Source organism: Lagopus muta, chromosome 5, assembly GCF_023343835.1.
Source record: "Lagopus muta isolate bLagMut1 chromosome 5, bLagMut1 primary, whole genome shotgun sequence".
Classification (NCBI taxonomy): Eukaryota; Metazoa; Chordata; class Aves; order Galliformes; family Phasianidae; genus Lagopus; species Lagopus muta.
The window spans coordinates 22,367,553-22,392,228 of record NC_064437.1 but is presented as its reverse complement, the minus strand read 5'-3'; the positions used below and the strand labels follow the sequence as shown (position 1 = coordinate 22,392,228).

At 38.0% G+C, this 24,676-nt stretch overlaps 1 protein-coding gene across 1 annotated transcript in view; it reads left to right on the top strand.

Moving 5' to 3' along the window:
• CDC73 (cell division cycle 73) overlaps positions 1–24,676 on the top strand; it is a 104,128-nt gene that overhangs the window by 22,012 nt on the left and 57,440 nt on the right. The window contains exon 10 of the mRNA XM_048946883.1: positions 8,342–8,406. Within this exon, the coding sequence (XP_048802840.1) occupies positions 8,342–8,406 (65 nt within the window). The remainder of the gene's footprint in view (positions 1–8,341; positions 8,407–24,676) is intronic.

The window sequence follows — 24,676 nt, the reverse complement described above, 5'->3', positions numbered from 1 at the left end:
AGTTTCCAGCTTGCATTTTTCAGTGTATTTGGCCTTGTTGTAGTTAATACCATATATTTTTTTTTTTTGTATGGGCAAAGAGAAAAGCATTCATACACAGTGTGTGTGAATTCTCAGTCTCTATGTGCTGTACTGTAGCTGATCTTGTTCAAATTTTGCGTTGGAATGGCACGATTATTTTCATTATGTAAACAAAAAGCAAGAGTATTTGAGCTACTAATTTTTGTTTGTAGCTGGAGGTGGAGAAATATCAACTCTAACACTAAGGAGAATTTCACACCATAAGAAATTTTTAAGGTTTGTTTCCCATGCACCTCATTGGATAATGTAAAATACATTCAAAATCAGATTGTGGCTCTTTGTGAAGCTAATAGACTTTTCTTTGTAAATACTCACTTGTATGTGAACATATCATCTAGGGTTTTATGCTTGTGAAACTCACTATGGAAAATTTGGTCATATGTTTTGTTACATCCTGTTACATACATTGGCTTCAGTGTACTTCTGTTTCAATCCAGTGAAATTTATTTAGTACCCCCACTCAGTGACAACTGCAGTAGTGATGGTGAGGGAGGGGGAGGAGTGAGATCAGGCATTTGCTAGCTTTTTAGGTAATGAAAAATAATCTGTAAGAGCATATATGAAGGTAATCTGTAAGAGCATATATGAAGGACTGAGAGTTGTTTTAAGAGGCATGGGACTGGGGAAAGGGAAGAAAGAGAACCTTCCCTGGATATTTTTTACTCTTCAGTTTTCTTTCTGATAACTTTTAGTCTTGGGATTTGAGCATTTGGCGAGCAGATTTCCTTTCACTGTGCTTTCTGATGAAGAGTACAGAAAATGTGTGAAGTTATATCTGTCCGTGAATTACTTTATCCAGCTTTAACTGTTAAAATGTACTGATACATTTATTTCGTTGTGGACTCTGCTAGAAGAAATTCCAGTGAAGAAATAGTCAGTGTTGTTGTAGATGACAAATTATGTAGTTCTAGCAAGCAACCCATGTAGAGATGATGTCTGTTGACTTCATGCATGTAGTTCAAAAAAGGAAGAGGATAAAGAGTTACGTTTGTCAGTAAAAAGAAGTTAGGTTTCGTCCAGCAGCTCAACAGCATGGTGGGTTTACCACAGAAATTTCTGAGCAGAGATCAGAAAATGGTGAAATTAAAGGACTGCCAGGAAAAAAAGGTGTCTGTCTGTGATTAATATTGGTAAAAATGCTTTTGTATACTAAGTGATTCTGAGCCTGTAGTCTTGGGGATTCTGTTAGTAATGGGAGGGCTGCAGCTCTCCTTCCAATTGGAAGGTTCTTTTGTTATTATGAATGCTTGTGGAATGGGCATATTCTACATGGAAAGTTATCATTCTCCATCTTCATAAAAGATGTCTCTACTTTCCGTTTTTATTATTTGCTTTAATCACACGCAGAGGTAATTTTGTTTTCAATCTCCTAGGTACATTTAATAAGTAGCTTAAGAATGTCACTGATGTTACCAAATTAGATAAACAGTCTAACACCATAAACATATGTTGGTATGAGCACCTAATTTATTTCAAATAAAGGGTTGATTTATGAAAGGCATTGGTATAACATTCATGGAAGTTGTGTGGAGTTGCTAAATAACATCTGGGTTTCTCAGGAGAGGACCTGGAGATATCTGAGGCCTTTAACTTATAGAGAACAGCAGAACAGATTGCTTATTTACTTCTGGGGTGCAATAATGTAGAACTATAACTTTAGAACTATAACCTAAATGAAGCAAATTGTAGGTGGTTTTCAAAGCTGTAAGCAAACATTACCATTTTCCTATGCCATTCGGCACAAGTAATGTGGTTTCCTTGAAATGGAGCTGAATACATGGCAATTGTAACACGAGTGAGCTTACTCCTTAAAGGATCTTAAATCTCATTGACTTAAAGGTGAACTATTTTGTTTAGTTTTTTTCTCTGGATATTTCTGTGTTTGGTTTACTACAGCAGTTGTCTAATAGCAGTCTCACTCTTAGCAAAAACAGTTTAAAGCTTGCAGGGCTAAGATAGTAAACTTAGGAATTTTAATAAAAGATCTCCTATTAAAGGAGACTGCTGAATAGCAGCCTTATTTTTCCATCTCTTGCAATGGTTCACAGTGCATTTCTGGTTGGCTTACTTAAAATCTTTGTGTTAGATGGGGCACACTTTGTTTCTGCAATGGTTTAGGTTGCTTTAATGGCACTTATTGGAGGGGTTTGTAATTGCGAGGCAGTATTCCCCAAGAGCAGCAGCTTATGTACCGCAAAGACAGTCATGGCTTTCTCACAAATGAGCATCTTAGTACAGCAGCTATGGCTAGAAAGAAGAGAGAAAGCTTTCCTTCAAGTATCTTAACACTTGGTGATTTATACCATAGTAAATGTATTAGATAGTCTCTTACAGTAGAACTCAGTGTGCATCCTATATATTTCCACAATGGAAGAACATCTTACTTGGCAGTGTGCCTGTCACTCTGCTCAAATGGTTTAGAGGTGAGAAGGTGAACAGTGCAATTACTTTGCTTGACTGCTGTTTCCTTCCTTTTGGTTTCGTTTCTTTCATGCTGGCACTCAGTGATCTGCAGCAAAACAAAGCTCCTGTCTGTGCTAAACTTTCTTTGCTTTTGGCTCTGTAGTTTTATTCTTTGCCTTCACTGTTATTCAGTTCTACGTTTTATGTTTTATTAATGTCACTTATTAATGTACAGTTTTACCATTTCATTCATAGGAGTAGGAATTCTGGAGTTTCAAAGCTTGAATGCCTTGTTAGACTTCATTATTGCATTCATATGTAAGCTTATGGGATTCAATTTCTTTCTGGCAGAGAACATGCAGGAGAATGGTGTTAGGGGAATAAAATAAGTCACACTTGTGCTTTCCTGGCTTTGTGTAAGCAGGTAGTTTTGTAAGTATTCAGAACTGGAAAACAGACATATGTCTTGTGATTTTCTGCTTTGTTAATATTGTGACCTTTTGAAAAATATGGGTGTAATTGTTTGTAAGATTACCCTTGAATTGTTTATATGAATTTTACACAGAACTTTGTAAGTTCTAGTTAGTGTAACTTGAGAATTTAGGATTGTGTAGTGGAAGTGCTGAGTCACAGCCTGAAGCAGTGATTGAGCACCTGGTGGGAAGGTAGGGCCAACCCAGGGGAGCTCAGGTGTGTGCAGTGAACCTGAGTGACCAAAAAGTGTGGAGCCAGGATCCACCCCTTCCCGGACCTCATTTAAGGGTGGGGCGGTGGAGATAAGAGCATCTCATCCCAAGGTTAACAAGATATTCTTCCTTTTCTGTGCCCACAGCTGCTGCTTTTGGGCTTATCCTCACTTGCTACAGCCTAAGACTTCGCTACTCTGCTATTACTGCTGTGCTTTCTGTCTCATTATAATGTTACAGCTTGAAACTTCAGCTTTGCTTGTTAGGATGCAATACTAAAAAAGAGCATTCAGAAGACTGTTACGTTGAATGAAATTTGTTTTCAGAGATTTAATTGCCACGAATGTAAAGTGGGGTAGTGAATTGTTTCTAAACAGTCTGCAGAGCTGTTGCTGTCTGTCCTGAAAAGTGCACAGCTGAAAAAAAAAAGTAGTTGGTTTGATCTTATTCACCTGCAATTTAGGCAAAGTCTTAGAATTTGGACTTTCCAGTTTTTCAGAGCCATGTTCTTCTGGACTGTTTTTTCTTGCCTTTTTTGCCTAAACATTGTTCCAGAACAATGTTAATTGAAGTCTTTTAGAGCCATTATTCTTTGGAAAAGTGTCGAAGAGATTGAATTAGTGTCGGCAGTGGATGTCTAGAGCTATAGCAGGTTCAAAATCAAAATGTCAAGTTACCTAGATTTACATAGAGCAGTGGGGTTTAAGTGAATGCAAGGCTCCTTGAACTTTAATAGTCATATGTGTGGAAATTGAACATCTGTCTGTGTGATGATGGAGAATCTGATCAGTCCAATAAGCCGATGCGTTACTGTGTATATTTTCATTAGCAGATGTAATTGGTATCTTTTAAGTGAGAGAAGCACTCGGGTTGATATATGGTGGTGCTAGAAAGGTAACAAGTGGTGAACCATGCAGGAAAAGTATATGTTTCTTTTGATGATTTTTGGGTCATTGAACTGTGAAATTGTGATCATAATACGTGCAATAACTGGAGGGGAATAGATAGTCTTAATGTTAGCTGTAACAGTTTGTTTTGAAGCACTAGAACTGATTATGTGGTAGTTGTTGTGTTTAGTCTCTTCTGATCTAGGTTTTACACGTACCTTGATGAAGATGATTTGAACAATGCTGATATGTTTATAAAACCTTTTATTTGGCAAACAGAAAAAGTTGTAATGTTTTTGCTGCAATGCACTAATGATAAGTTTTGCTTGCGTTCTTTACTCTTTTAAATATTTAATGTGGGCTGTTTTTATTTAAATGAAGTTTCTGTGATAGCCTAACTATTTTGTAGTCTTTGGAGGAAGAGAAGTTATTGAAGACTCTTAAGCAGCTTTTTTAGCAGTTGTTCTGTTTCTAATTCAGAGTTTAAAAATAGAGATCTGAAGTTTTGCCATTTTGGCGCTGTTCTTAAAGAATCTCTTCTTAAATACCCTCTTCTTAGTAGATAGCTTATAAATTTAACTCCTCCATTCCCATCAATGAAGCTGTGATTTTGGAACTGGAGTTGCCAACTAATTGTCAGCCAGTTGTTAATATTTTTACATCCATGCTGCTGCATGACTCAGCAGCACAGGTTTGAGCTGGCGAGGAAGGCACAGAAAAAATGCATTGCATTTCTGCTCTTTGTCGAGGGGAGGATGCAGCATTTATACTATTGAATGGTGGGGACATGTCCGTTGGTGCTTCAGATTGCTTGGCTTTCTGCTCCACTTTACTGTGGCCTATGGGTCCTTTTGTGTCCCTGGAGTGCTCTTGAGCAGCTGTGTCAGGGTCAGCTTCTACCCTCAGCTTCTATTGGAAGAAATCCTGCTCTGCCTTTTGTACTGGCCCTTGAATGTCTTCTACAAACAGCTGCAGAAGGCTGGCTAACAGACTCAGTAATTTTTGAAATGGGAATGAAGCCATTACTGTGGAGTTCCTGACTTGGAAGCATTTGTCAGCTTTGCATAGGCTGTATGCTGGGAGTGGAACTGAAGGTACTGGGCGTAGAAACTGTTACGACCTTCTAAAAATGGTATGACTATAGAAGTGACAGAGCTCCTGCAGTCAGCAGCGTTTATTTCTGCAAGTGACTGTTAGAAATATCACATGGAAAATGAGATGAATGAGAGGATCAGGGAGAAACTTCTGAGGTAAGAGCGTCCATGCTGTTGTCAGTTAAGAGAGTTGCTGTGGTTATTTAGAAGCTGCCAGTGCTTAATTCTCATCCATCATTTGTTTAAGAGTTTGAGGCAGGGAATTTGAGAGCTGTTGAGCTGTTTAGGAGGTGGTTTCTTCTGCAGACCTAACCGTCTGCAGGTAGCAGGCCCTGGCGTCCCTTGGAGACCTCATAGTGGCTGCGGTAACTGTTTGCAGGAATCCATGTGGACACCTGCATTCTCTTCTGGCCATTTCATTTATTTTAGATTTACATTAATCAATGATAAGTAAATAGTAGAGGCACTATGCTGTTATTTACTGATGATCAGAAATGTTTTATTTACATCCTAAGTAGCTGCTAAATAGCATTGAAAAGCTTGTATTCGTGCTGGAAATGTTCAGCAGGCTAGGAGCCCACTCTTTAATGCTTGCTACACCAGCTGGCTCTTTGGATCCTAGTCACTCACTCCTCCTGGAAGGAAGGGTTGGCACAAGGCTGGGAGCAGGAAGTGAGTGAGACCCAGGGCCATATTTAGTGGCTCTTGTGGCTCACTGGATGAATCAGGGCAAATTGAACTTAAGTAGATTTTTATTTATTTTTTTTTTTTAAAAGATGAAACCATTAGAGGTTGAACACAAGCTGGTTCCCTGGTAGGTGCCTGTCTCCTCTTTGATTTACTTTCTAACTGTGCTGCTGGCTCTGAGCTTTTATTCCCTTTGTGGTGCTGATGGAGTCATGGGTTAGCTTTTTCATTAATTCAGGAGGAGTGCAAGGTTTTATTAGGGACAAAGTAGATAATGATCCTGGTGGAAAGAAATAATTGAAATGCAAAATAAATGTGTAGAACTAATGATAGAACGAGGGTTTGTGCTGGGAGGGAAGGAACTGAGGTAGGCCTGGCATTGTGGGGATGCTGCTTGCTGGCCTTGCTAAGGGCTGCCTGGTTGAAATGGGTGGGAATTTCCTATGTTACTGCTAGGAGGAAACTATAGTAGGCCAGTTGGGAAAGGGGAAAGGTTCCTCTGTTAATAATTGTCTGCAGTCTGCAAGCAACCATCGTCCTAGATTATACATCTCCGATTTGTTCACCCCAGGTCAATAAAGACATCTCTTCAGCTGAAGGGAGGGAGCTCTACCAAGCACGCCACAGGGCCTGGGGCACCCCATGTAATATTAATATGCTCCTTGCCCAGAAACAGTGACCAGTATCATTGTCACTGAGAAAAATGTTATCCACATGAATGCTGGTCAGATGAGCTTCATTGTCTTTAGCGCTGAGCTATGAGTAATTACACATTGAACTCGGAGGGAAAGGCAATAAGGTGTTATCAATTCACAAGGAAAGCCTTTTTTTCATAGTAAAGATGGCAGTACTCTGGTCTGTACTTGCATTTTGCTTTCTCAAAATTAACTCTGTATGGTTGGAAAACATAAAGTTCAGCAGAATGGGATGGATTTGAGAAGCTGAGATAAAGGAGGGACGGAGCTGAGGTCAGTTTGTGCAGTGAGTGGAGAAATGGCCTGTGACATGGCAGACAGCACCAGCAGAACAACTGGGTTTCTCTGCGTGGGATTTGGTGGTAGGCCTGATAGAGAACCCAAAACAGCATTCTGAAAGTAGATACCCATCTCTGCAGTGAGAGGAGTATGATCAGTTCTGATCTCTTGGGTATCTTTCTTCAGGCAATGGAGAGTCATAAAATCTGGGGAACTTTTCTGCTTCATTTCCTGCAACTGTATGATAATCTTCCTCATCTAAAGGAGAAAGGATGAACAACCATAAATGTGTCCCAGGACATTGCATTGTTGACAGGGTTGTGTGGGTTTCAATTTAAGTTAATTTACTCATGGTAAACACAAGGAGCTCTAACATTGTTGAAAATCTGATATTCTTCTTCAACTTTTTGTAGGCTTGAGTACAAGCATTAAACTTGATTCTGTGTTATTTTTGGTTTGTAAGTTTTTAAGCTGATGAATTTTGTGAAGATGGTGTAATAAATGATAGTAGTATTCCAGATCCCAGTAAGGGTTTCTGTGCAGTATCAAGTACCTTTACAATCTGAAATAGAGCAAGAGTTGCTTAGGTGTGTATATGTGTGTTCACAGCCATCGTGTTGATAGGTTATCGTGTCTATCTCTGGTGACTAGTGGTTACTTTGCCACTTTAAGAACAAACTTAATTAAGCTGTTGGTTGCTCGATTCAGCTGACAGTGGATATATGAGACCAGGGAATGTGCAAGTGGAGAAGAGTTTTAGCACAAATTCTGGGGCCGCATTCAGCTGACTTAGGTTGTATATTAGTAACAATAGGAGGACAGAAAAGGACTTTTCAAACTCGGAAAGCTCTCAGCAGAAGGGTTAGTCACTGAGCGCATGCAGGCTTTTGGCACTTTGTTTTATTAAGGTTCAATTTATGCTGTTCTGAAACAAAAAACAAACCCAATCGACTTTTTATCACTTTGAGTTTGGTAATGTGAGTTTATGTGAATTCTATTCTGTGTATGTCAGATGATGATGACAATGTTGTTTTAATGCACTGCAGAAGTGGATTTATCATAGGAAATGGCTGTGATTTTATGTTTGTTAAAGCAGTTTCTAATGGAGTATGTTTTTGCATTCACGCACATATAAGTTGAATGTGTTGCAATATAATGCATTCTGAGAACAAATTTCTTCTTCATTTGGTAGTGAAGAGAATTTCTGATGCTGTATGCATATTATACTGCATGTAGTATACTATATACTGCAAAGATTTAAATTCACATCATTTCTTTAGAACGATTCCATGTGGCGGAAGAAGCCCACTGTGGTTATGGAAGGCAGAAATACCAGGTGGACCTCTGCCTAAAGAGAACACAGATTTCCTAAATACTAACCAGGTTTCATAGCATAAACAGAATGTTTACATGCAACAGCGATATGTATTACTTATACAAATAATTTCAAATATGTTTCTAATGTTGTCTAGTTAGAAATTATGTTCCTATGCTCATAATGACTTACAGGAAACTCTTCTGCTTTGCAGAAACGGAGGGCTTTAAAATTGATACCATGGGCACCTATCATGGAATGACTCTGAAGTCTGTAACGGTAAGCTGAAGGTTTTTTCTTAAATGTGTTTTATAGAGGTCGTGTGTTTCTTGTCAGCCTTACCTAAGGTAAGACATTTCATTTGATTAATAGAAGTAATGATTGCTTTTCTGTGTGAAGAGGTGAAACGTGTTTTGATTCAGTTGGTTCATTTTAAAGATTTTGGTTCAAGGGGTTTGTCTGAAGGTTTTCAATAGGGAGACTTTGCTGGCAAGTTTGTCTTGTGGAAGTATGGCCTTTCTGTTGTTGACCGAGGTTTTTGTCTAGCTTTATGTGTTCCTGTTAAGGACATCTTTCATACGTGATGAAACTACACTCACAAAATTTCAGAAATAAAGCTAGATTTTGGAGTATTGATGCATTTCCTACTCCATGCTTAATAAAAATAAATTTAAATATCAGAAGAATTTTTACCTGGGTTACTGTTGAAAATTATTGGCCTAGTGAAATCTACTTTTCATATGACTTAAGCATGCTGTATGTGGGGATTGTTCCATGTAAAGATAAGAGATCCCTGAGCAGAGTTCTTCATTTTTGGGGCCAACGTTTCTTTGCTTTTATGAAAATAGGTTGAATGCTCTCAAAATAATGCTGTTCTGATCTGCTGGTGGGTAGAATAAATGCTACAGAACTAATGCAGAGCCCTCATTAAAGTTTTTGCCATCTGCATACCTATATAAATCTGATGAATCGACAACATGAAATACTCAACTAAATCCCAGCCTTACTGACTTTGTTTTTCATATCAGGATGGAGAGAATGAATCTATTAATTACATGATATAGAAGTGGTCATCTGTTTTTGTCCGGACTTGCTCACAGTGATGGGTCCACATAGGTCCAATCCTTAATCTTCAGATTCAGGTGTAGAATACTTAATTTCCTACAAGTTGCCAAATTTCACTTTATGGTCTTAGTTGTCTTTTTATAGGTGTATGTGTTTCTATTTTTAATGATGTATAAATGTAGGAGGAAATAGGGAAGTGATTTCTCCCCGAAATTTATGGTGAAGTATTTAATTCTCATTGGCTAAATCATAGGAAGCTGGGGTATAGTGTTGGAATTGTGTCCTATGTATGTGATATCCTCTCTGCCATCCTCACAGAAACAATTATTTGTATTATCTTGTTTGTGAATTAATGACATCCTCTCAGTGGGCTTGAAGTGCTAGGCAGATTATCATTAGATTGAAACCTCAGGCCTCTGATTTCCAGATGAATGGTGAGTGAACTTTGAAGCACTTATTTTTGTATCACTGTTCTGCTCTTCTGTTTCATCTCTGGTGTTTGTTTTCACTGATGTTCTTACAAAGGGCAGTGCAGTCCTTCTCATAAGACTTCTTATTTGGCTTGGCTAAACAAGTTGTGTTGTGAAATAAGTTTTCAATTCCTATCTGAACTTTCTTCATCTCTCCCTGTTAAACTCATATTCTTTTAGAACATAGAGAAGTAAAACTTCACATAGTCATGCAAGTGAGATTTCACCAAAAGTTTCTGGAAAGACATTTACGATTTGCTTCTGAAAAAGTATTGCTTCGTGGTAGGCGAATCAAGTATTTTACTTTATCTTCACTCTTTGTTTCTTTTTCTTATTATTTTTGCTGTAGTTTACGCTTTGCATATTAATAGAGATGATTTAATCTAATAAAGTAGTTCATTTGGGCATTTGCATATTGGTAATCCAGTCTATCCATGCTTTTGTTTTCTCTGTTGCACTCATTTCCTTGGCTTCCTTGTTGCTCCTTGCCCTTTATTATTTTTTTTTGTCTGATCTGTACAGTTCACTTTGGCAGGTCTTCCCTTCAACAGGTTGGTGGAGCCATTAGTTTTCAAAAGCGTCCATCTTGTTAGCAACCAGAAAAACTTGATAGGCATATGATTACTACCTGCAGTGCAAACTGTTGCCCCACTGTCTGGAGCTGCCCACCCACTTTGGATGTAAAATTTGCAACATGTCTCTTATTTGCTCTCTGTTATCTTCCCAACATGTCTTCCCCTTGGCACTGTATGTCTTAGTGTAATTCTCTGTAATTCATTTTATGAAGCTTGCAGTACAGTTTTTTATTTGTTCTTGCTGAAATATGAGTTGTCCTAGATGCTTGTTCTTGTTAACAGTGAAACAAACTTCTGCATTTCGACTGCTTTCTTTTCATCAGCGATGCTGGAAACTTTCTTAGCATTCAAAATTTGTGCCAGAACAGATGGTGAATGGTGGGCTCTTTTGAAGTAATGTCAGCTAAAATAACTTGTGCTGCTGGCAGTTCTTCCCTGCAACAGGGTTTTTGCTTAATTGGTGTGCTTACTTTGTCTAAGGAAGAGCTGACGTATTTAATGAATTGTTATGAAGCTGTGGCTTCATTATTCTGGACCTGGAATTGTTTGTAACAAGGCATCTTTGATAATACCTGGGGCACTTTCTGTTTGCCTGATGGGCTGGTGATGTTTTGGAAACCACCAAGCTAGTGATAGTAGCTCAACAAGCCCAGCAGCGTGTTGAAAACCATGCAGCGTGACTTTGAGAAACCCCCAGATCTACCTGCAGACTGATTCTAAAGCATGACCCTCTGTATAGCAGTGCAGCTTCTGTGTTGTTTCTTCTGGTTGGTTGGTTTTCATTAAGTAGAATAGTTTACTGTTTGAAATGGATCAATTAAGAGGTACAGAACTGTGGAAGATAAATTTGTTAATAGTTTTGCACCATGTAGGATGCAAGGGAATGCTGTGAGAGAATTTTAAACCGATATTCTTGACGTTGTCTTTCTTACATGTATGCCTTTGACAAGTTCAGGGCATTCTCTGTTTGCTTTTCACTTACTGAAGGGAAATGCTAGCTTTGAGACTAAGCCAGTATCCTTTGGAAGCCTACAAAGTGGGTTTGGGTGGTGGTGATTGCTGCTGTTTTTGATATGTAATTAAGGTTTGGACTGATGGTTACTGTCAGTAGGAATTATGAAGTACTTAGCTGCTGCAATAGCTTCAGATGCAAAGATTAGAACAAACAAGCTGTCTTGCCTGTATCTGTTTTAGGATACTGGGGAGGTTACTGGCTCTGTATGTATCTGGTAAATCTGTATTTTATAGATGGTTGTTAAAGCATGTCCTCTTAAAGCTGAGAGCTTGCTTTATATTCATCGTGCATGTGCAAGTGATATTTGTTTCTCCATGACAAATTTAGTCACTGCTTCTTTTATCTGCCTTTTAATATTATTTTAAGTTTTCATGACTTTAATATGGGAAAAAGGAATAGATTGATACCCCTTGGCAGGCTTTCTGCTTCTTTCGTTTCTGGGAGTCCTGTCCGTCAGCCATAATTCAGAGCTGATAGAAACTTGGATGCAAGTGAATAAGATTTGTGTGTTACTGTAGTGGGGCCTTCCTCATGGAAATTACTTTGCTTTTTCTAATTGCTGAGATACTCCCCTTTTTCTAATTTCTGTTTTCTTTCAGTAATCAAAGCTGCGGAAGCACAGAAGCTCCTTTTGTCTATTGTTTTTCTGTAACTAATGGGATCTGTCATTGATCATCTGCACTTGTATGCAGCCAGAAATAACTGTTGGCATTTGTTTTTCTTAGTGTTCTGTAAGCAGGTGGATATAACAGTCCTCTGAGGTATTGAGGTAATTTACTTAGTAACAAAACTGGATGTCCCAACGTAAGCCACGCTATAAGCAGGCTTCCTTTCAGAAGAACTGGAAATATGTTTTAGCACCTCTAAGGTCAGAGGTATTTTTCAGCACTTGTTGATCAATCTCATATTTGAGTATTAACTCATGAAAGTATGTTACTGATGCTGCCCCCAAAATTGGAGTATGCTAGTCTTGGTGAATTCCTTATTTTATGCAAGAAGTTTCATTAACCTCTGGTAAAAATTTTTAAGAATTACCATGCTGTAAAATGAGGGGTAAGGCTGAGTTTCTGGTGCTGTAAAGATTGGGCCAGTGGAGAGGAAACAGGCAGGAGCAGGCAGCATGGTGTAACTTTATGTAACAGTGAGGTTTCTATGTAAATAAGGGAGATCATGAGATTTTTTTTTTTAAATTTACATTAATGACTTCCCAAAAGCATGTGATGGGATTGAACACTGTCTTTTAATATGCTAATATTGAAGCACTTAACTTGCAGAAGTAAATAAAAATAAAACACAGCTTCAACATTTGATTGGGGTGAGCAGACTACTTACACCCGCATCACCAGTTTTATGTGTCATAATCTCATTAAAATACTTGAATGGATTGGTATTAAAGGAGGAGTCAGCAAAACAACAGACTCTTTGAAAATGCTCTCAGCAGCCTCTGAAGCAGTGCAGTGCACAAGCTTGCCATTATTCCCCACGCCTATGTAAGGTCAGTCTGCCCACGGCTCCTGCTCTGTGGGCCCAACCACTTTCTGTGCATGCTCTGTGCCTTGGGAGGCCACTGTGAGCTTGTTTAGCTGCTAACCAGCAAAAGAGGATGAGGAATGTGTTGTAATAATTGAGTATTGGGAGAGCTCTCCATAAATGATGCTTGAAGCAGAGACTTTTGTTTTTCATATGATTTGTAATTTTTTTCATAGTAAGCGTGTTTATGTGTAATTAATTGGGATGTAGCCACCCGTTCTTAGTCCTTTGGGTCCAAGAGCTAGAATTAGAGCACTAGCTTGGAATGTCCTTGAGCTGGAGGTGGGTTTGACCAAACCATTCTCCTAACAGCCTCATTGTGTTCCTGCTGTCCTAGACTGCTCTGGGGCAACAGACCAGCAGGCCCTTCTTGTGGCCTGTATCCCTATGCTTTAGTAACAGTGAATAAAATGCAACCAAGATTCCCGAAGACTGTTACACTCTAAAAGGTCCCTACAGTCATTTCAGTGGTTGGCATTTTACTGCCCTAGTTGTTTTTCAAACATTAAATAAAGATTCCCTTAAAGAGTTTCAATGTAAACAGTCAAGTTGATAAAAACTGGGGAAAATGGCACACAAATGCTGCTTTCAAGAAAATGCTAGGTTGAACAATGCTGTGCTCATTTTCTCAGTGATTGTAAATCATGTATATCTGTGCCAAGCTATCTTGCTATTGTACTGCATTATACAATAGAACTGCCTGTTTTGTTCTTCATAATAGGTTTAGAGTCTGAGAACTGCAAATTCAAGAAAAAATGTGGATGTTATGTAACGAGTCACATATCTGGAAGTTGAGCTTTTCTCTGTTGGCTGGTGAATAAAAGAGAGTGAGAGCTCAGGCCACATAGCTTTGTTACTGAATGAAGGTGTCTGAAGTCACTGTTCTGTGAAAAACCTGGTTGTGTCTGCATGTCAGGAGAGCTTGTTGTGTGCACCTAAGATCCTTGAGGAATTTAAACGGAGAAGTGCCAAGTATGAGAAATCAAATATCTCTGAATGTACATTGAACTGGAACTTCAGACACCTACAGAGCATTAGTAAAAAAAAGCTTGAGAGCCTTAAAAACTCTTAGTATGAATTTTAAGATGACTTGCTTGACCTAAGGTTGAGTGTTCCTGGCTGCTTTGTTAGCTCTCTGAGTTTCCCTTCAAGAAACTCTTCTGCCCTGTACGCTTTGAGCTGGGACTTGGGTCCTTTCCAAATGCTCCAGCAGTCAGCCTTACTGGGAAACATGACCTCAAATAAAACTGTTAGCAAATTTTGTTCACGTTCATAACTGTAGTCTACCTTCTGCTCGTATCCCATAAAGATGCTTAGTTTTATTTGTATTTCTCAGGGCTTGAGATTTGATTGAGCTATTAATAAACGTTGTATAGAGCATTGTGCAGTGATGCTAGCTGACCTCGAGCTACAGACGTTTCTATTTGTCTTAATTGTTCTGACCAAACATCATGCATTTTACACAGCTTATACATTCGGCAGTATTGTCCATGTAACTCCTTCTACAAATTAAGTCCAAATATCCAGTAAGTATGAAATGGCTACATCTTCAATTGACAGTTTGTCAGCAAACTTCTAATATGATGAAACAATAGAACTATTGTTCTATTTATTATTATTTATTTATTATTATTTATTATTTATTTACTATTTATTTATTTATTTATTATATATTATTTATTTATTTATTTATTTAACCTCTTATCCTTAACAATTGAAATAGTGGGATCCCTAAGCTACAGCATTCTGCTGAGGTGTATCTGAAATCAGTCATTATTTAAGAGATGGGGATCATAGCCTTTTAAAGCAGAAGTTGTAGTTTCAGTGGAAGTTTTGAATTCCAAATTTTTCATAACATTTGTAACAATTGTTGCCAGTGTTCCTAATAAATAGTGCCTGATGATATCAAAGAACCTAGCAAGGCAGAAGTATGAGTGTGCTGAGCCTTCAGACAACAAATTGGTAAGGCTTACAGTTGAATTTAGCGTAGTCTTAGTAACATTTCCATTTACTCATCATGGAAACTTAAAGGCAGTGACAAGGAACCTGTTGGGTCCCTGAAGGCAGCATCTGGGGGCGTTTGGAATGTGGAAGAGTAAAGAGGTAGAAATGAACATGTGAAAGATGAGGGAACAGAAGGCACTATTAGTCTTTTATGTTGCTATTTCTCCCTCTGAGTTCACCTACATTTGCTACAAAAATTATGGATGTTACTATCCCATTGCCTTTAAATAGGATCTGTAACACACTTCTGAAGTTTTGCATGCTTCTCAATTTATGGTAGAGTGACTAAATCAAAATTGGAGCTCAAATATTTATTAATTGGAGTTGAAACTAACTTGAGATGGCTGAATCGAGATTTCCTTCTCTGTTCATATGCTATTGGAGTTAGACCATATGACACCAGTATTTATTTCCTCTTAGTAGAGTCAGATAATTCAGTTTTTGTGGAAACAAATTCTCTGCTTGGTTAGTTGATTATGTATTATTCTATTATTGTCATACCTTTTTTTTTTTTTTCTGAGCGTGGAAGGTAGGATAGCTTGACTTAAGCAATAAGGAACATGTCACTAAGTCCACACTGGTGTGCCTATTAATCAAGGAGCTTACTGGTACTTTGTAGTGAAGCCACAGCAAACTTTCCCCCAAGCTTTTGTTTTCATCAAGTCTGTGCTTTCTCCTTATTGTCAAAGCCCTACCTGAATGTCTTGGACTATAGTTCTAATTTGTGGATCTTGTTCTGGAGTTATCGTTTTAAAGGTCCACCTTGTTTCCTTTTTCTTGTGCTTGTGCATTTGTTTTATTCTCTCTGAAAGAACTCTCCTCAGTTTCTGGCTGTTAGCATTCTGATTGCAGTCAGAGGATGTCTCAGTGCAGGCAACTTTGTTTGCAGATGTAACTTCACAGGTGTAATTGTTAGCTTGCTGTGACAGGTGTGTGTTACAAGCAGTGTGTTATAAGGCGTTCTTGGCATGTGAGTATGTAAGGCAAAGTACTTTCTCAGCTCTAAGCACATCAGACCTGCAGAGGTCGCAACTGAGAGGGGTCTTGAGAGGCAAGTATTAATCAAGTGCTAATGTAATGCCTCGTTCTCAGTTTTTTCTATAAATTATAAATTATGTCATTCGGCACTATTTAACATAGTGCAACATCACCAAAGGTAAGATCCTGTCAGAATAGCAAAGTAGGTTATAATTCGAATCCTTTAAGGCAGTTTCTTCTTGCACTTCCCGAGAAAGGAATTGATTAAAGCAGAACGTATCTTGGTTTCCACTTCTGTGCAGTTTTATTGTTCCACCTGTCAGTGGAACAATAAACATCTGCCTCTGCCTTTTGTGTAGCCACGTGCTATTGCGTTTGAATCCACATCACCTTTTTTGGGGTACTTGAAAGTGTTCTGTGTACTTCTGATGAGACAAGAATCTATAGGCAGAGTTCTGACATACATTTGCTATCAGTGGTCCTGGGTGCTCTGTTTTCAGCATAGGCATTCTCATTAGGTAAATGGCTGTAAAGACAATATAAAAAACTCTGCATTAGTTATGGCTCACTCAACTAGCATTTAGGCAATGCTGATCATACCTTCTGGAATATACCTATGATTGCAATCTGCAGAGCTGCCATCTGGAGCTGCGTTTATGTTTTTACTGAGCAATATGCTATTGCAGAAACTACTTCCATCGCTGCTGCTGGAAGAGTGGGTCTTCAGTCTTGATTCCTCTAAAGCCTCTGTGAAAACACTGTGTGTGGAGGGCAGGGAGACCTGCGTATGTGTCAGTGTGCATGTGTTTTCCTTGTCATTCATCACTTCCTATTTTACACACACTTTATTTCCCAAAAGATAATGAGTTCTTCTGGATTTTCTTAGCTCAGAGATTATTTGAAGTCACGTGAACTCTGTTTGTGTGCAACTTGAGATTTGACACTGAAGATACTTACCAGGCAAAGACAATCTGGTTTCTAATATTTTTTGCACAGATGCATGCACAGTGTGAATGTGAACTTCTCAGTAAAGAAATTTTGGTTTTCTTGTAACATGTGAAAGATATTCTCAGATTTCTTTTTTTTTTTTTTTGCTCATCTTCAGTACTTACTGTTTAAAATAGTATATGTCTAAAACTAAGTCATCTGAAGCAGTTGGTATATTGAAATGGATAAATGAGAATAACTGCTGTTTCTTTCACAAATATGCTTCCTGATTAGTTAGTGTGTAAAACTTTTGCTTAAACTCTGCGTAGTAAGAATATTAAGAAAATGTGGTTTTATTTTGCCTTACGTCAGCATTACATTTGGCAGACTGTTCTAGGAACTATGCAGTTGGTTGGCTGCTTCAGAGGATGTAAGATGTGTTACTGAAATTAAAATATCTTGCTTCCCTTTCTCTTTAAGATTGAAAGCAGACACTTTTCCTGCGTGAAGGTGTATGAGTGGGTTATAGGCATAAGCAACAGACGTGCTTTTACACATCAGTTTAAAAAGGAAGTGTGAAGCAAAACCTTGTGTGACTAAGCCCAGTAATAGTGGTGTAAGATTATTTCTTGTTAACTGTAGTTATTGTGAATTTATAGGACTTAACATTTCAAATATGCATTTATTTTGAAATCATGGGTTTCTTCATAGGCAATAAAAATAGTGCTTTTTTTCTCTGTAATCACCTCTCCTCTACTCAGGTCAGGTGTTATTTCCTCATGTGCTGCTTTGGCCTGGAGGGATGTGCAGCTGATCAGTGCGGGTGTGTGCTTTGTGGTGGCTTGGTGCTGCTGTTTTGAAAAAGGCTGCCTGCCTTTCCTTCCTCAGGGGCGTTAACCTGAGCCTCGTGTTTCTCTTGCTGGTGATTTTCATAGAACTTGACAAAGATTGGAAAAACAAAACAAAAAAACCCTAAAACTAAACATACATTGCTTCAAGTTACACTTGAACTGGAAAGTAGATTCAGAAAATGTTAGGGAGGGAAGGAATGTTAGGGAAGCAGGCTGCTAACACATGGGTGTCCTGATGAGAATGATTACCTCTTGCTTTAGTTTGGAACAGGGGAAGGTTCAGGCACATGCTGTAGTGGTATTAATCTGTCTTACTTCCTAGTTGCCTTGGGAGCAGCTGATGCGACTCAAGCAAGCAGGCTGTGATAATACTGAAATCTAAATGGAATATAGTTATCATTAGCAAGAATGGCCTGCCTGATTCTTCTTTTTTTTTTTTTCTTTTTTCCATTGTGGTTACAATAAGTAAAGCAAAAGGCTTCTGGATGGGGAGAGGGCTTTACGTAAGGCCTTCAGGCAAATATTTTGTGGCTAATAATTTAGTAGCCTATAATCACGTGGTGTAACACACCACTAATTTTATAGTAGGTTTTACATGTATAATTAAGTCTGGAAGAATGAAAAGACTTCCAAAAATATCTGGATACGAACAGAAGGTGAGGTTCGGATTAAAATAGTGAAATATGTGTTTGCATTACTATCTGCCTACTATTCCATCTTAGAAAGTAAAATGTAAAGGGATGCCGGATTACCTGGGGTATCGTTATATCTCACTTCAAAGGGTAATCTTACTTTTGGCTCAAATTTTGCAAATAGCATAAAATTTGGTCATATGTAAATCAGGTTCCTTGTTGATTCCTGACATCCTTTGTAAATGTATCTGTTGTTACGCCTCCCATTTGTGCTCATGAAAGAATCACCAGGTATTCTGCTCACCTTCATTTGCATGCAATAAATGTTTAATAAGGGTAGCTTTCGTATAAATATTATTGTAATGTACAGCAAGAATGTTATATTCAGTGTATTTCCTATATTCAGTCCTCTAGCAATTCTCAGCAAGATTCTTCATCTCCTTTAATTTTCTTCTCTGGAAAGGTGCCTATAGTTAAGTTGCATTATCAAATAGTGTGAATTCTAATCCTCTTAGAGGCATCTAATGGCACATGCATATTTTAAACAGTGAGTACAGTAACAATCTGTACGCAGGAAATGTATTATAGTGAAATTCTACAATATATAGAAAATATTTTCAAGTATTATCACTCCTTTATGTGAAGTTATGATGAAGGTAATACTAAAATTAATTATCAGCTCAAATCCTCCAGGTGAAGTTCAGGAACATATTAAACATTAACAGTGGTTGCTAATATACTAATAGTTGTAGCAGTTCTTGGTTATGAATAAAAATCATACCTTTAAGGAAGCAGTGGAACTTTCTGATGCTATTGTGAGAGGAATGGAAATGATTGATAAACCTGACATTTAATGTTTGGCAAACTTAAAGTGAAGTTCTGCTTTAGTGAAGTCATATTAAAACTATATTAAAACGCATAGGGATATGTTGATACTTTGTGTGGCATAGTAATTTTCACAGCTCTGAGAATTATGTTCTGATTTTTGTTGGTTTTGTTTTGTTTAAATCAAAATACGATCTCTGGCTTGAGTAGAATTCACCATTTTTCACTTCTACTACGTTCCCCAGAAGGATGCTTAATTAATTCTGTCCATAAGATGAAGAGCTGATGGTGTGGGCAGATGTTCTCAAGGGTAAAGAGTAGAATAAGATTGTGTAGAAAGTGTGAAGGTGGTGAGAGAAATATTTTGCTTGCAGTTAAATTGCTCCTTACACAAAGGTTTATTGGGAGGGAGGGGGAGCTCTCAGTCATTGAAGTTCTTGTGCTTTGAAACATAATCTTAATAGGAGGGAAAAAGATGTCTTCTGTCCTTATTTATTTACAGCCAATTCACTCTAACAGTGCTCTCTTATTGTTATACTTCAATACAAATCTAAGTATGACTCTGAGTTGTGTTTTGTTTCTTAATTCTTAGTTTTTTTTTCTTTTTTTTTTTTTCCGTTCTGAGATAAGAAGACTTAGGATTTCTCTACACAAAAAGGTACATGCATATTGAAGTCTGGGTTCGGTTTCGAGTTCGATCGTTACCTCAGTATTGACAAAACCTTGTCCAAACGTGCTGCTGTAGGAAGGGCTGACCTCTGATCTGCTGTGCTTTCCGGCAGCGTTCCCAGCCATTCTCTTGTATACAAAAGAATCCTAACTGCTGTAGCCTGTGGTCAGCTGTTGTAGCCTCCAACCTGCTGCTGATCTGTGGTACTTAACAGATCGTACCTGAGCTCTCTGTACTTTTCAGCACGAGTTTTCCTGGCTTCTCATCTTGTTTAGAGATGATAGCTGTGTGCAGCTTTGTCGGTGGGGAGATAACTCCCCTGTGTCTGAAACTGAAACTTCTGTATTCGTATTCAGTCTCAGTCAGTCAGAGTCCTTCAGGGATCTTCTTGAAGTCCATCCAGCCTTTTGTTTGTAGCCTTTGCTCTCCCCAGTGCAGGCTTTGTTCAAAACGGTTAAAATCTCCAGTTACTTTCCATTTCTAGTTCAACAGCTCAGGTCTTTCCAGGACTGAACTTTTGTTACCTGAATGTGTTTGTGCAGTGACTATGATCAGTAGGAGCTTGCTTTCAACAATCATCTTTTTCCTATTAGTACAAATGCTTGATAGTTCTGCCATTCAGAAAGAGCCCTTTCTCATCAATACAAAGAATGATGCCATCTATTATGGTGATATGCAAGTGTTCCTTAAGGCTAAATCTGGATCAAGGCACTTAAGCAAATTATACAAATTACCAAAGTGTACAGCATCAACATTCATAAGCTGTAATGCATAAAATTGCCATTGGCTGGTAGTGTCTTTAGGAATAAATTTACTTCAGTTAGCTGTGGTTTAATTTCCTTAGTTTACAGTGAGAAGAGCCCAACTTAGTCCTGCACTGGAAAATTTGTGGGGGAATTGAATGTGTTTAAATTAATATGCTTTGACTTCTCACCTTTACTTGAATCTTTTATAAACATTTAAATCATGAATGAACCTGCTGCATCTTGAGCAGTTCTGCAAGGCTGTCTCGTGTATTTCCTGCTTCTCTTGTTCACTTCTTGTTTCTTGGCTCATTGTTTTCAGTGCTGTGTTCACTGTTATGTTACGTAGGATTACAGATATAATCTGAATTAGATGGGCAAATAAAATTATATTAGCCATCCTCTTCAATACAGATAGTAATGGATTATGTTGATCTTCGTGCCTGTTTTTATTCTGGGGAGGAAACCCAAGGATAGTTTGTTTTGCTTTCACTTCTGTGTAGAACGTGTGAGGTCTTTTGGGTGAGAAGGCAATAGGAAAATGAATAGCAGTGGATCTCTAGTTTTAGATTATGGTCACTACTTTCACATTTAACCTGTTTTCTTATGCAATCAAACACCTATTCCTATTACTTGAATTGATCAATATAAGCCTGCCATTTAAAATTTGTCTTCTCATTTGACTATGTGCGTGGTTTAGGATTGAATTTCTTACTTAATTTCGCTATGCTTGTTGTGTGTAGCTTTTTCCCCCAAGTGTGGCTTGAGTTTGTTTCCTATCTTTTCTCCTTGGGTTTAATGGTAAGAGAGATGTACTTTGTAACAGCTATCAAAGTGTCAGAATATCCAAGTGTTAAGAGTAACAGAGTAGCTATGAAGTATTTATACTGTTTTTTGATGGTGTTCATTTAGTTATTATGTTCTTTCTGGACTTGTTGAACTCTGCACTGCTACCTGGCAAGCCATTGAAACCAGTCCATTTGGCTCAGTCTAGTTCCATCCAATGCCAGAGTCGGTTGGTCTACATACATGACCAATTCTGGGCCGTCTATTATAGCTTATTAGATGCTTTCAAAATGTTGCATGGAGAACTCAGAAACTCGGGAGGAGACAGATTTGTGTCATCTTTTCAGAATGCAGGCTTAAAAAAGCCCCATTTAGGGAATTAATGTCTGTAGGTTGAAGACTAGAACAGTTAGGCATCTTTCCCTGAGAGAAAATGTCATTAGTGTGTTCTCGGGGTGTTTGGATGGATTGAGAGATTATTATGGGATTTGCTGGGAAAAGTGCTCCATTCTTCATAGCACATCTTAAAGAACTCTCTTATTTGCACAGGGTTACTGCATCTTTTTGTTATATTGTGAAAATGTTGAGCTGTGAAAAAGCATCTTCCTTCCTGGCAAAGAAAGAAAGTAGGGCAGCAAGAAAAGAAAGCCTTATTGTCCATTAGAAAAAAAATTCTGTTTTTGTTCCCTTCCCAAAAGACTGGGACAAGCTCTTCTTGTCTGTCTGTTGCTGATACAAATGAAATGCCAAATTATTTAGCTGGCCTTGGTAGGAAACAGTTTTTTTTTTTTTTTTTTTTTTTTTCTGTGGCAACTCATCTCATTGTGGTAATTTTTCATTTTAAGTAACTGACAAAGCCAGTGTGAAATGTGTTCAGCAAATACTGGAAGCTATTTTTGCTTGGAAGTCTTTAAGTGTCACAGAAAAAAAAATGGGAGCTATCTGCCACCTTGCATTATATATCTGGACTGGATAAGCAGGGTGAAGGCCAGCTCTTCACTGTCTTGGCATGCTTGAGTCAGTCCTCTCAGCACACAGCACTGCCCAGCTCTGCAATTTTTCTTAATTTGAAGCTGGAGCGTAGATGCAGAAGTACTTTGCTAGTTTATGACTATGTGCATTTCTTTCTGGAATACCATTTCAGGTGGTGAGATTTTCAAGAACCAGCATTTTTAGTAGCTTTCTTGCTGAGAAACTGGAGGTTGTACTGAAAAATGGGGGAAAAAATGACTTGGCTCCTCAGAATACGAAAAATTTAAAAGAGAAAAGCTTGCTCAGCTCTTCTCTAAGTAAGTCAGTGCGTTGTATTAATACTTCAGGCACGAATCTCCTGCAATTCCTGACAAATAAGGAATTTCTAAGCAGTTGTAATTCATTTCAGTGTAGCTCTCTATAAATAACAGCTTCCCAGTGGTGTAAATACAAGTCCAAGGCAACATCATGATAAGGAATGGGGGAAAATGGCTTTATTCCAGGTCAGATATGTTTTACAGGAAAGGCTGTAAATACAAGCTTTGTAGATATTTCTTTTAGGGTGCCAGAGGAGGTAACCAATTAATATTAGTCTGGTTGTCATAAGGAGTCATGCATGCAACAAAACTGATGTTTCTCCAAGAGACTTGATTTATAGAATGTGTGCAGAAGATGGTACTTCCAGAAAGTGTGCGCTCACAGGTGTGAAGTCTTTTGATGAATAGGGGGAGGAGTAGGGAAGGAATGTGATTGTGTACTTCATTTGAGCTTTTCTATTGTTTTCTGCTTGTGTAAAATTTGGACAATAAATCATTTGAGTTAACTTCTACTATTAGAAAATGGTGTAAGGGAGAAAAATGCTTGAGGGACTCGTCTCTTCCTTTATTTTTAATGAAATGGCAGCATTATTATTTACTTAAGATTGGAGTCCCCAGAATTAGTGGGAGAAGGCTGTCATTCCTTTATTAACATGAATGAAGTTGGATGTCTGAAGTTGTTTTCAGCATCCATTTCTCAAAAAAATGAAAAATTGAGAAGGAAAATAAAATATTTGCCAGATGCAGGAAACAGACTTGTTAGGAAAATAAAACAATTGTGGTTATCTATCATTCTTTTAATTGATATATTGATGTTTACCATGCTGAGAATTAAGAAAACAGACAACCTTTTGGAGTAATATGGTTTAGCTGCTTTGCAAATTAACCATATTGAATTTAGTGAAACAACAGGATTAATCATAGAAAGGCCTGGGTTAAAAGGGTCACAATGATCATCTAGTTTCAACCCACTGCTATGTGCAGGGTCACCAACCACCAGTCCAGGCTGCCCAGAGCCACATCCAGCCTGGCTTTGAATGCCTCCAGGGTTGGGGCATCTGCTATTGAAAATCAGTTCCTATTTGAAAGATAACTTCCTCATGATATCAGGAGGGGCATTACTGTAAATACCTCCTGAGCTGAAGGTGCATTTATACTTAGGAACCATGTAATTAAATTATTTTTATTTTATTGCCCTTTCGATGTGCTTTGTGGTGCTAACAGCATAAGCTTTGCAATTGGCTTTTTGAGGAACAGATGTGTAGTGCCCTCAGGTGTGTGTATGATATTTAGTCTTATTTTAGAATCTTAAGTAATGTGAAGAGCATATCTAAATTACAGTCTCATTTCTTTAAACTGTTGTGACATAATGTTATTGTTTCCCAAGTTAAAAAAGAATAAAATGCAAAGCTTTAAAATATTCAAAGATCTTATAATGGGAAATTGGTTATTCTCATGATTCACAAGGCTGGACAGTTGAATTTGTACATCTACAAAAAGCAGTGCCTAGTTGGACTTGGGAGGAATGCCTATAAAAAGGCTGGAATTTGTGGTAAGTGGCAGTACTAAATTTTTTTACATGAAAAATTTTAGACTGAGTCACAGATGGCATTTTCCAGTGATTCATTTTGTTTTATGTCACATCAACCTATATATTATGGCACAACAGGCTTTAACTGTGACGTAGCTTTTCTTTATGTGCCAAATTCATACTTGGCTTAGAGATGATGACAGCGGCAGTGAATGAAAGAAGCTTAGACTCTCTCTTAATGTTTCATTAGACCTGATGTCATTTAAATGCTGGATATGTTAAATTTTTAATAAAGGCAGTGAGTTAGGGTTTTGTTTTCCTTGGTGACTTGTTTGGTATTTTATTAAAAAAGCATTTCTTGCAGCAGTCAGTTTTTCTTGTTTTGAACCTTGGGCTTATTGTGGTGTGGGAACACTTGGCCTTTCCCCAAGAAAGATGTTGTTGACTTCTCAAGAGTGGAGGAATTCAGCATTTTTGTGATGGCACAGACTTCTAAAAAAATTTTGTAATATAATACAAAACTTTGTTAATATGGCAACGGGAAGAACTGGGAATATTTAACTTTCTGAAGACTTCTTACATGCTGGCAAACATAACTATTTCCTCTGATCTGTTTGTCATCTTAGGAAATCTTGAACTTTTAAGGGTTTCACACTGT